Below are 11,962 nucleotides of genomic sequence, written 5' to 3'. Positions count from 1 at the left end.
GCTTGGCTTTGGTGATGTCAACACAAGATGCAAATCTTTAACGGTGAGAGCAACAGCAAGGGAAATGCCTTGTCCTAGGGACATAATATCCTTTTCATCCTCTGGAGTCCTCAAATTGAAATGGGACATTGCTCTGTAATGCATGCTTTTGCAATTTTTTAATTATTTACTATTTTTATTTTACATCAGTGTGTGTGGAGTTCTCCCCGGAAGTCCAGCACGTGGGCTCTGTGAGTAATCTCAGGTACCAAAGTTTTGGTAGCTTCCTACACAAATTGGCATTTTAGGCTTTCTTGCTGCCAATTTGGCCTCCCCTGCTCATGGATAAGAAACATGTTTAATATGCTGTTTGAAGGACTATCATGTGCTGATGAACCTCCATCCTTTTGCTCATTCATGTGCTTACACATCACCATCCCCATTTGAACCTTTTTCTTTTAAAAAATATTGAGGGTGGGATTTGATTAATTTGTAGTTTTAAATGGTTATAAAGATGACACAACACATATTTGACAGCGGTGAAAAAAATATACTTCAGAGTCAAGTGGGAAGGAAGAAAAGGTCCCCAAGTAACGATATGAGACAAATGATAACTTTTATTGGATGTTGTGAAAGTTGACACCAGTGTGACTTCACATTTTGAGCTGTATCTACTGACTTGAAAGCCATGCTCACTCTGGAGTTTAATTTGTCATTCTAATAACTCAATAGATTGAAGGGCTTAATTAGATACTTTTATTTATATTTCAGGATGATGAAAATCAATTTTGTTCTCATTTATCTTTGTACTCAGCCCAAAGATGAATCTACAGTTTCGAGCTACAACAAAGAATAACAACATCAGCTGAGAGAGAAACTGAACTTGCTTGAAGACAAATATATTTCAATCTCCCTTCAAAAAAGGTATTCAGCATCTGTGCCAGTTTTGTTGATCAGAACAGTCTTTGCATGAAAAAATAATTTAAAATGCATTTGAGAATATGTAAGGTATTTCGTATTATAAAAGGTACTGTCTCATTCATGTCTGGTTCAAGGCTTGCTGATGCCATTGAAAGTTTTCTGTTGGCTTCAGAGGGCTTTGGGTTGGTACATATGATTCCTTCTATTTAAGTTTCCCTTTTCTGAAGAAAATAGTACAGCACACTTTGTATAATGCATTGTACGACACTCCCTGTAATACAAACAAGTACAAAAAAGTAAACAAATAGCTTTTATTTAATTGAAAGTGAGGGGTTTTTTACAGGTTACACCGAAGAACATGAGATAAACAATATCCACATCACAAGCAATTGCAAGTCTCTTCTTCTCTCAGTTATACCAGCTTGGCACAGGTCTTTCAGGTTTGACATACCATTGCACCGGAGCTTCAGTAAGAACTACTGCTTGTAAAAAAACTGAGACCACTCTCATTACAATCTCAAGTTATGTTGGCACCACTCCATTTAGTCAACTCGTATACATTTATCCGTTAGATTCAAGGTTTATTTTTAAAAATTAATGTAATACTGATACTTACTGTTTTCTTAATAATAGACCACTTCTCTCTCCCTCCCCCATCCCCACTATTTTTCTTTATCAGGAATGTTGGTCGTGGTGAAGTATTAAGATAAAATCTACACATGGTTTATTTTTAAAAGTCCGTGGCTGAGCATTGCTCTAATCATCAAGGAAAAGGGTATGTGAGAACAGAACTCAATAGCAGGATCCCAGACATCAATATATCATTTAGCCTTTGGGACAATTTTATTCCTCCAGAGTTTAAACCTGTAAAAATAAAAGCATAGAAATTTTTCTGACAAAAGTAATTTTGTGTCCAAAAAAAAAAGGTTTTTTCTGCATTCTAGGATAAGAGTAATCTTTGCTCTATTTTCAAAATGAAACCTTATCCACAAATGTTATTTCTATTTATTTCTGAAGTTGTAGCAAAAGTACTACAGAGTTTCGTTTCAAATCAGCTTCCCACCCTCCCTGTGAATATCTGCTTTTAGGAGAGTTTTGGTTAGTTTATTGTAAAACTGTGCTCCATTTCCATTAATAATAAAGTATTTATGAGGGCAGAGACTGGACCCTGAGCAACCCCAGCGCAGCCTGGAGCAGGGCTGAGGTTCTCTGTCTCAGCAGAAGATTAACAGCCGTGTTACACAAGAGAGCTGCAGCTTTGATTTTAGTAAGAAAGCTTATTCCTCTGTCCTTCCGTGAGCATTACAGGCCAGGACAGACGGAGACCTACGCTAAAAATAAGGTCCTATCTAGGTGTTGTGTCAGATACTTTCTCCATTAATGAATACAAGTACTGGAGACTAATCTACGCGTACCCAGCACTGCAAAGCAACCGGAGGGAGGCCACCTACGGTAATGGAAAGTCTGTTAATCTATTGTACTTCTTAGAGGCACACAGGTTTCTTATTATTCAATAACATTCAGAGAAAAAAAAAAATCTCACGTACTTGATATTTTTGGAATCCTAATTTCCTCACTGCTGCTGCCATCCCCGCCGTCACTGACTGTTCTTATTTCTATGAGATAATCTTCTTCAAATGGTACCAGAAGTTCAGCTGAAGTGTTGTTTGTCTCCAGTATATGAGTTTTGCTATGTCTGTTTTGTCTATACAAAATCTAAGTAAAAAGGGATTAGAAAACAAGAGTAATTTAATTTTTTAAGTTTTAATGGATTTGTTTTTTTGGCTGAGCATATCTTCTACCATGTCCCAGACTTTTCAGAGCACTATCAGCATCCTGCAGAGTATTAAACTTAATTCAAAACATAGAAATACATTCTGAAGAATTTTGTGATGGAGACCACAACAGGCATTTATTCCACCTGTGTTTTGCAGAAGAGCCTTTGTCGTCTAGAACTGAGGCTCACCTTGAAAATAGGGTTATGAAATCCTTATCCGATGCACTTATGTTCCTCTGTACATATGGAAGTTAGACACACCTTTAAACAAGACTTCAACCCTTAACACCTTTTGTATCCAGAACTCATTTGACACTCCAGGAACTGAGGTTTTACGGGGTTTTTAAAATTTTGCCTGTTTGTGATCAACATTTATAGTCAAATAGAAATATTCACATTGAATTCTGCACAAAATTACCACTGCTAATGAAAACTTGAGGCAGTCCATAGTGGTATGTTTTTCAAGACTGCAAGAAAGGACAGAAATTTGGACATTTGCATCTGGGTTTCCACATAGGAAGCACATTTCTACAGCTAAACGTGATGGATCCAGTGCCTGCTTGCACGTAGGTCTTTTTGCTAATGTGTCACTGGGGCAAGGTGCGGAGCAGCTTGGGGATCCTATAGACTACAATCAGCTCTTTTCCTCCAAGAAACCTTTCTTCCTTGTTAGCGTCAGCTTGGGGATCCTATAGACTACAATCAGTTTTTTTCCTCCAAGAAACCTTCCTTCCTTGCTAGCACGGCAATGACAGTGTTTGACTCCTTTCTCTTGACAATCTTTTGACATATTTATGCTAAGAACAGCAACCGAAGAGCAAAGCAGGAGAAACAGGGATCATACAATAAATACTGCAGCAAATACTTAAAGCACTCTTTCATCAAAATATAATACGCAAGTGTAATGTAGAAGCAGGTAGGTTAGACACAAAGGAAAAAAAGCTTAATAGTCTGGTTTTAACTTTTTCCCCAGTGTGTGGAGCTACTAAAACACACTCACTAGGGTATAAAAGAATACGATCTCAAGAAAGATTGCAAGGTGGGGGAGGGGGGTGTGTCCTTTTCCTCCCTAGACATAAATAACTCTGTGTAGACGCTAAAATGCCTAGCAACATGAGGATCTTGATCCTGGGAAGCTTTCCTCATGTAAGCACTCTCCACCTCCATTTTTATAGTCCTTCAGGAGTAAAAAAGTCTTTCTGTAAGACTTTTAGGGTCAGAGCCACTTCAAACAAACTTTAAACTAAATTTTCCTCTCCTTAAAAAATAGATTTATGGAAGTACTTTTTGCTTCGCTCACATTGATCTGCAGGGGAGTATCTTCCTATCTATTTTCAATGGTACATTTATGAATTCCCAGAGAGTGAGAACTTTTAAATATGTTTTACGCCTGTCTTTAATGCTTAAGAGACTGTTCTCTACTTCTTATGTATGTGTGAAACTCCTTCCCCAAAAAGACATGGATGCAAGAATCTCAGCTGAGTAAGATTAGAAGGGAAATGGGACAAGAGGGATCCAGTATTGGGGACAGAAAATCCCTGTGTCAGGATAAAGAGGTCCTACTGTGAATGAACACCATTCTTCCATTTGTACAAATGTCAACCAATCATCCCAGTGACTCCAGAAAGTTGCTGTTTTCCAGGTAATGAGCAGTCATATTTCAACAAATCACTGTTTGTACCTCTATTCTAAATAAGAAGTCTGATTAATGAGATAAAGGAATTACTTACTTTGTAGCCTAGCACCTCTGATTCATTCTCCATTGTTTTCACATGTTCCCAGTTCAAGCAGATTTTGGAATTTGTCAGCTTCCAGGCAATGTTTGCCGGGGGTTGACTTGGTGCTTTAAAAAAAGAGATGATGATAATCACAAGATACAACTGAATATTAATTTGCATAGTGTAATTGAATGTGCTGCTGACATGGAATCAGCAAATGCGCTGGTGATTCAAATCTAAAAGTAAAAAATATTTTTCCAGTCCATCATTGCTCTCGTATTAGTCAGAATAAAGATCTATTCATAGCACAAAACCACTTACTGTGAGAGTTCATTTTCGAAATTAGGAAAAGCCTGACAGTGTCTGACAGTTCAAGTTCTATTTGATAGATTTTGTTTAAGTACTGTGTTGCTCCTATCTGTATTTTAATGTACTAGAGAATGTTTTGCTGCATGGATTTCAGAAAAAGCCAAAGCCAAGAGCAGAATACAAAAGACAAGATTCTCATCTGCCATGAGGACAGGTTACAAAGAGCTACACATTAAAGTCTCCATGTGATCCATCATGAAACATTGTAGGATTTTATAAATTCTCAGCACAATAGGCTGCGAGTAGCTTTTCAAAGGCTTTTTATGCCAAGTGCCAGGACTTTGAAAATTTGCCTACAAGTGCCTGAAATCGAATCCTGTGTGAATGTGTGAAGTTGAAACTATGCCTTTGAACTGTCAGATTTAGAACAACACATTGTCTCCTTCTCCATGGTGCGTCCTCCTGCACCCTGCCTGAGAAGACAGCACTGGGAATGTCAGACGAAATAAGGGCCTGAACAGAATTAAGAAAAAGGAGGAGAGCTTTGGAGCAACAGGTTGTGAGTGTCCCAAACCTAACTTTAAGCTGCTTGATTTCTGGGATCCTTCTTTTCTTCCTACAGTTCATTTAAATTGTGTGTAACTTGGAAGGAACTGTTGGTTTGGTAAGCTGCTTGATTTCTGGGATCCTTCTTTTCTCCCTACAGTTCATTTAAATTATATGCAACTTGGAAGGAACTGTTGGTTTGGTATTATTCCACAACTGCTTTCATTTGTCATGGAGAGAGAATAAAGTGACAATACCTTTTGTTTCATATCTATCTGTTTCATGACCATGGAGAAGTTCAACCCATCCCACCAGTGGGTAAAGGAGGTGTTAGTGGACCACCCAAGTGAATATAAACATGTCCTTCCGTGAGCCATACTGTCATTGCTGGAAAAAGGTTCATTTTCTTTTTGAAGGCATTTATATATATTCACATACATAAAATTGCAAATTTACTTAAATATTCTTTGAAACCTCTTTGTTGCTTTCAGCAAATATTTTATATAAGGGATTTGGTAACAAAAAACTCACAAGAGACAAATTATGTCAAATATTTAACTGACTGTGTACTCTGAAAACTCTTGGAATCACTGAAAGGTGGGTGAATACTGACTTATTCAACGCTTTTTAACATAATGCTTTTTAACAAACCACTTAAAGCCATCTTTGGGCTGAAACACCACCACAGGATGGCTTTCAAAACAAAATTATCTGGTTTTGCTATGCAGCCAGGGAGCAGAATAGGTGGCAACGTAGCACTTCCCCTAATCCACAGAAACACCTGCAAGTAAAACCACTGAGAACAGTTCTTCAGATCAGAGATTAACAGATCATTTCCACAACTAACTTCTTGTAATCAACATTGTCGAGAACCACAGAAATCCCAAGTATATGCTTAAGTTTAATGAGTTAATGACATTACTCTTATATTTTAGGTAACACTTGGCTTTTTTGCTGTACCCACTTGAGGTTTTACCTTGGCAAAGTATTTCTGATAGCTATGTCTGTTGGTGTATGTATTTGTAAAGGAAAAGAAAAAGCAAAGAAATCTCTTTAAAGAAAGTAAAGAAACAGATCTGAGCCTCACAAGAGCTCCTAATGGACCAGTATGTTGGTGGAAGGATGACATCACTTCCACTTTCCTAAGTACTTTAAACTTAAACCAGGCTATCAACTTAGACCTTAAATTGATCTTAGGTAAGTATGTTTCAATCAGAACTGCACCTGTTTGGCAGAAGGATGATTTCAGTTTTGCTTAGTCCCTACAATAATTGCATGCAGAGAACATTGGAGGAATCCCGGACAATGAGTAGGAAGACAGAGTTATTACCCAGAAGCTCAGGCTCCTGCTGTAGATGTACATTGTTTATATTCTCTTGACATATTATCTCTACTCGTATTGAAAGTGCTTGCATCTCGCAGAGAGTAGAGCTTAAAATTTTAATATATGTTTTCAAATATTAAAAGGGTTATTTTGACTTTAATTTTTAAATGAACCATTAGCACAATCCTGAATTTGACAGAAGATGAAGTCAGCGTAAGACAAAAGTGAATTTATTCCTTATATGTCTTGTCACTTGACTGTCATGTCTTTAACTTGTCTTTCATACATATGCACATACAAATATAGCTAATCATTTTCAAGGATGAATGTATTTTCCATTAAGAAATTGTCTGTGAGAAGAGTTCTGCTTGAGTCCTTAAGAAATACCTTCCGTGTCTTTATTTTGGTTTATGTTATTTACATTAAATGTTAACTTGTGTCATTAACTCATTTTACCAGTTGGTTTCTGTCATGCACTTTGAGTAACAGCATGCAACAGCACAAAGACAAGAGGAAAATTGATGAAAGACAGGAGAAATATTTCCCTTTCTGTGTAAAAGAGCTGATCAATTGTATACTGGGAAAATATAGTCCAAGGAAAGCATATAAAAAAAGGAATGCTTGAACAGTATTGAATTTTGGGCACTCTGGTACAGAGTAGATCACCAAGATTTCCTGCTTTGTGACTGTTTTGCTCTTAGTAAACATTTAGTTCACGGGTTTAATCCTGCAGGGTGGTGCTCAGTGCTTCCTTGTTATCTCGGAGGATGGCCCCATGTAAACATTGGTTTTATGAAGTCGTTTCTCTTAAACAGAATAACATATGGCTTTGCTTCTACAGTTGCAGAAAAAAAAAATAATGACTAAATAGTATTTGTATGAATGTATCCTGTGTGCTACCCTCTGTGGTCCTATTTAGAGGTCTCAAAAAAGCACTGTATTTGGAGCATTGAACAGCCCACAACAAATTCCCACACCCAAAACTATTGCTTGACCTGCGGAACGTCTTTTCTATATTGACTCTGCATCTCGTTTGAAATCTCCTGAAAGCAAATGGCATGCTGTTGTGATGCAAAAGGAAATTCTTCCTAACAGTTGCTACTCTATAGGAAGGCAAACACAGGTGTTACTTAATTTTGTAGGTGTACAGAATTAGTTCAGCATATAAATAGAATAAGGTAAATTAAATAACCTTCCCAGGTCTGATTTAAATTGATGAGAATTCTGGCTTCCATTGAGACAGAACTGAAGCCCAAGCTAAATATTCTATTAATGTCTTAAATTCATGAGTCTGAGTAAACTTGATGGTGACCACAAAAATATTGTCAGGGGAGAGAGAAGTTTCTTACTACAGATTTTATTGCTTAATTTTATGAAGATTTTTGGAATCCAATTTTCTTTAATATTGCAACATTTAGCAGAGATGGGTCACAGCAAGCTGAAATGTCACTGTCACACTTGGGAGTTTGCAACATTTGTTGTAGGAAATTGAATACTCACGTGATTTCTTAGTGGTGACATTTACCGGGGTGCTAGAAGGCCCTGTCCCTGCAGTGTTGTAAGCTCGAACTGTTGCAAAATACACTGTGTTAGCTTTTAATCCAGTGATACTTTTGGCTGTTACATTCCCATTGACTCTGACTTTACCAGCTGTGCTTTCCTTGGGATCATCAGTCCAATATAAAACCTGAAAAGCAAGAATAAAGAACATGCAGTTCATTGTTTTCTGTCAATTATGGATTTGGCTGGGAAGCAGACATACTGACAATGAAGATTTCAAGGAATACAGGATTTTTCATATTCAAAAATAGCAGGAAATAAATCCAAGCATGAATATTTATAGAGAAGAAATAAAATTTCAGAGACTTGAATACCAATTAAGGAAGCAAATAAAATCCTTAGCTTCATAGTTGTCCAAAAGGAAAGTTTTGATAAGGTGAGAAGTTTTAAATGCTTGTTTGGTTTTATGGTTTAAACACATTTGAAGAAAACTTTAAAAGAAACAAATAAACCTTTATCTCTGTCATTTAAAAGTTTATTTTAAATTATTTTGTATCCTGCCCCTAGTTTTGACTCAGTGGCAACTATTTAGACCTGTTTTTTTTTTTTTTTTTTCAGTGAGCAATAGATTTAGGATGGCTTCTGTACCGTACATGACTCTTATTACCTTCATTTCTACATTTGCAATGATAGGACAGAATTTAAAGTATTTTTCACTTGCTTCACTCTTGGTTTATCCTATCTACAAAAAAAAAAAAAAAAAAAAAAATTCACTGTGTAAGTAAAGTGCCCAGGAATCATATCTGAGGTTACTGACACCAGCAACGCACCCCAGTGCAAACGGCAAAAAAACCTGCCAGTTGTTCATAAATGGGCAAATGCTCACTACGAATAGGAGCAAGAAGCCAAAAGCTGTTGCAGCACAGCTTTGGGTAGCAATGACATGCATTTATCCTGGTTTCTCCTGTAAGCAATGCCATGGGTTGTGTGTGTGCCCCCAAACTATCAAGTGCCCTCATTGTGCTCAGACAGCATTACAGCCATGTTAGGAGGCTCAGCTTTGTTTTGTGGAGTCCTTTTATAGTAGCCATCACAAATGATTAATCCAGAGGTTTTAACTTACATCACAACAAGCCTGGGACAGAGCTGCAGTCCCAGTCTGTAAATGTTTGTGATTATCTCAGGTGAAATGTCGCTAATGAGAGTGGGGTGAAGAGCTCTGTTATCTGATGGCTTGGAAGCAAGGGAGGAGGAACCAGAATACAGATGTGTCTGGGGAATGGACATCTGTATGGTGTGAGACACCGGTGCCGGCTGCCTCACCTCGTAGCCCAGCACCCTGCCCGTGTGCCTGTTCCATGCAATGGGCTGCCAGGAGACCTCCACCTCCGCCGCTGAAACGCTCGTGGCCGAAGCCCCTGTTGGTGCTATCTGCGGCTCTGGAAGATGGGAGAGAACAGAGCTGGTGGGATGGTTGTCTTACTAAAAGAGTGTTATGTCAAAGCTGAGGGAGGTTCAAGAAAAAAGGAAGAGATTCCAGTGGGAAGCAGCAAGCAGAGGCTTGGGAAAACTGGTGAGAATCCCAAGATTTGCTGCCCGTTTATTCTAGAACATCAGCAAAACTCTAATTTTTCAAAATTGGTCATTACCCACAAACTGGGACAGATTTTCAGAGGGAATCAGCTGCAATGAGTGGTCTGAAAAGTCAGATCCTCTGAGAGCTGCACTTTTTAATGTCTCCTGATTTTCCCAGCCCACTCAGAGGGAGCTCCCCAGGGACAAGTATACGTGCTGTCTACTTAAAGCCATTCTGAAAATCTGCCCCGTGCTTTTGTTTACTCCAATTTCCCATCTTCCACCTCGTGTCTCTTGCCCATCTTCAATGAGCAGCTTTGAGCAGGCTCCTTAAAATCCCTGTGGAGCTCGGTCTGATCATATCTGGGACCAATCGACATTACACAACCATTACTAACAAGAGTAACAGTGCGTTACCGTCTTCTCCTGAGTAGACAATGGATATGGAGCTCAGGGTCCCTTCTCCTTCCTTGTTGTAGACGCCAACTTTCACTTCAAAAGGAGAGAGAGGTGTAATGCTTTCATTCCTATAAACATATTTGTTTGCTTCTGCTGAAGCCACCACTGCTTTTGTCCAGGTTGTCGAGCCAAGAGGACGAAACGTAATGATGTAGCCAAAACCTTCCCCGTTTTGTAGTTCTTCTGGAACTGGCTGTAGTGACAAGGCAGTAGGTCAATAAGCATTTGCAAGTACACACTGTTTTAATTGAATCTTCATTCTCTGGGTATATTTTAGCGGTATTGATTTAGTTGACTGTGCCTTAGAGAAGATAATAATATTTGGTCCATCAGTCAATGTAATATTGAAACAGAAATCAAAATAATAAATCTATTGAGGCAAACAGTTTAGAAACAAAAGACCTGATCACCTTCATTGAAGTTATTCTCTTTCAGGCATGAAGTTTTCAAAATTAAAAGCATTTCACTCAGTACAGGTTGTAGATGATTTTTTTTTCCCTCAAGGGCTAACCAGAATGTTAATTTTAAATAAATGACTTTTAAAGAAAAAAAAAGAGTGAGGAAAGAAACAAATGTATACACAAAAGTGTACATCAGATGTATAATTGCCTGCTTATGAGGACAGTACTTACAGTTTTTTTCAGCACAAGTGAAAATCCCAAGTGCATGAACATATTCTTATTTGTTTGAAACAGAAATGTTATTGCAAGTCAACACGGCAAATTAATGTTTCTAATAATAAGATCTCATGTCAAGATACGTATTAATGACTCATTTTGAACAGGCAATTACATCAACACTGTATCCAGCATGAACGTTTTTGTTTTCTTGGGATAAAAATACTTCTACATTGGCTTCTCAAAGCCAGAGAATGTTTATGAAACAAGAAAAGATTGGTAGTACATCGAGGAAGGAAGCGTTTCTCAGCAAAACTTAATTTATTTTAGGTGCTTGCATTGAAGCAAGGTGCACAGAAAAGCAGCCATGAAAAATGGTGCAGAAAGAAAGAAAAATACATCAAGGTGGAACTGCAGCCCCTGTTTTTGTTCCTGGCCCCAAGCTCTTCTCCTACACATAAATTTCTAGAAACACTAACGGTGTGAGACAATGAGAGAAAAAAGTATCGGGAAGTACATCAGAAGATTGCAGGGCACTTATTTTATTTTTTTCTTCATAAATTCCTTCTAACTCTAATAATAACCCTGGCATGGCACATAAAACACGTGTCTTTCCTGGAATGTTTTACAAACCTTAATTCCCCAATATGCCCCCTTCTAGCTCTTTTCCAGTCCTGAAAGAGTTAAATGTGAGTGACAATGGTGCACTGGGGATTTATAAGAGTTCAAGCTACTTTCTAGAGCATTTAATTTGTTTTTGAGGCTTCTGTGACCTCAGATTTAATCAAGACGTTTAGTGAGCTCATCACAGAAAGCTGGAGAATCGTGTTCAGTGCTGTTAGCTTGGCATAATTAGTATTTCTTCTGACTATTTTTCAGGGCACACTATGGAGTCCAATGGGATAATTTGATTGAGATCTCTCAGGTTGTTTTCAATTTTCATGTTCTTCTGCTCCCAAAGAGTAGATCAGTAGAGGAGAAAATGAAACAAAACAGTGAAAGATGCACATGGAGGAAAATTTAGTTCAGTAAAAGTGAAGTTTCACTCTGTTTGGAGCATGTAGAGGGGAAAGCCTAGCAATATTATTTATCTAGTGGAGATTTTTAAATTTTGACCTTATTTTTTTCTATCACTTCCCCTCCTCCCCCAAAAGGCTGTTTAAATGACACAGGTTTTTAGCATACAGGAGAACACAGATAACTCCTTCAGCGAATGAATAACATCACGTTTAGTTTA

The 11,962-nt window shown here is 37.9% G+C and overlaps 1 protein-coding gene across 1 annotated transcript in view; it reads right to left on the bottom strand.

Annotated features, from left to right (window-relative positions):
• Positions 1 to 1,663: 1,663 nt before the first annotated feature.
• The window catches only part of CNTN6 (contactin 6), a 42,770-nt gene continuing 32,471 nt past the window's right edge, over positions 1,664 to 11,962 (bottom strand). Inside the window, exons 10-15 of the mRNA XM_010074552.1 lie at positions 10,067 to 10,301; positions 9,398 to 9,513; positions 8,075 to 8,261; positions 4,408 to 4,520; positions 2,448 to 2,616; positions 1,664 to 1,764 (exon numbers count right to left, since the gene is read on the bottom strand). Of these exons, the coding sequence (XP_010072854.1) occupies positions 1,664 to 1,764; positions 2,448 to 2,616; positions 4,408 to 4,520; positions 8,075 to 8,261; positions 9,398 to 9,513; positions 10,067 to 10,301 (921 nt within the window). The remainder of the gene's footprint in view (positions 1,765 to 2,447; positions 2,617 to 4,407; positions 4,521 to 8,074; positions 8,262 to 9,397; positions 9,514 to 10,066; positions 10,302 to 11,962) is intronic.

The sequence above is a fragment of the Pterocles gutturalis genome, unplaced genomic scaffold (assembly GCF_000699245.1).
Source record: "Pterocles gutturalis isolate BGI_N339 unplaced genomic scaffold, ASM69924v1 scaffold23067, whole genome shotgun sequence".
NCBI classification, from domain to species: domain Eukaryota; kingdom Metazoa; phylum Chordata; class Aves; order Pterocliformes; family Pteroclidae; genus Pterocles; species Pterocles gutturalis.
Note: the sequence above shows the minus strand (reverse complement) of the source record. Positions and strands in the feature narration are given on the sequence as shown.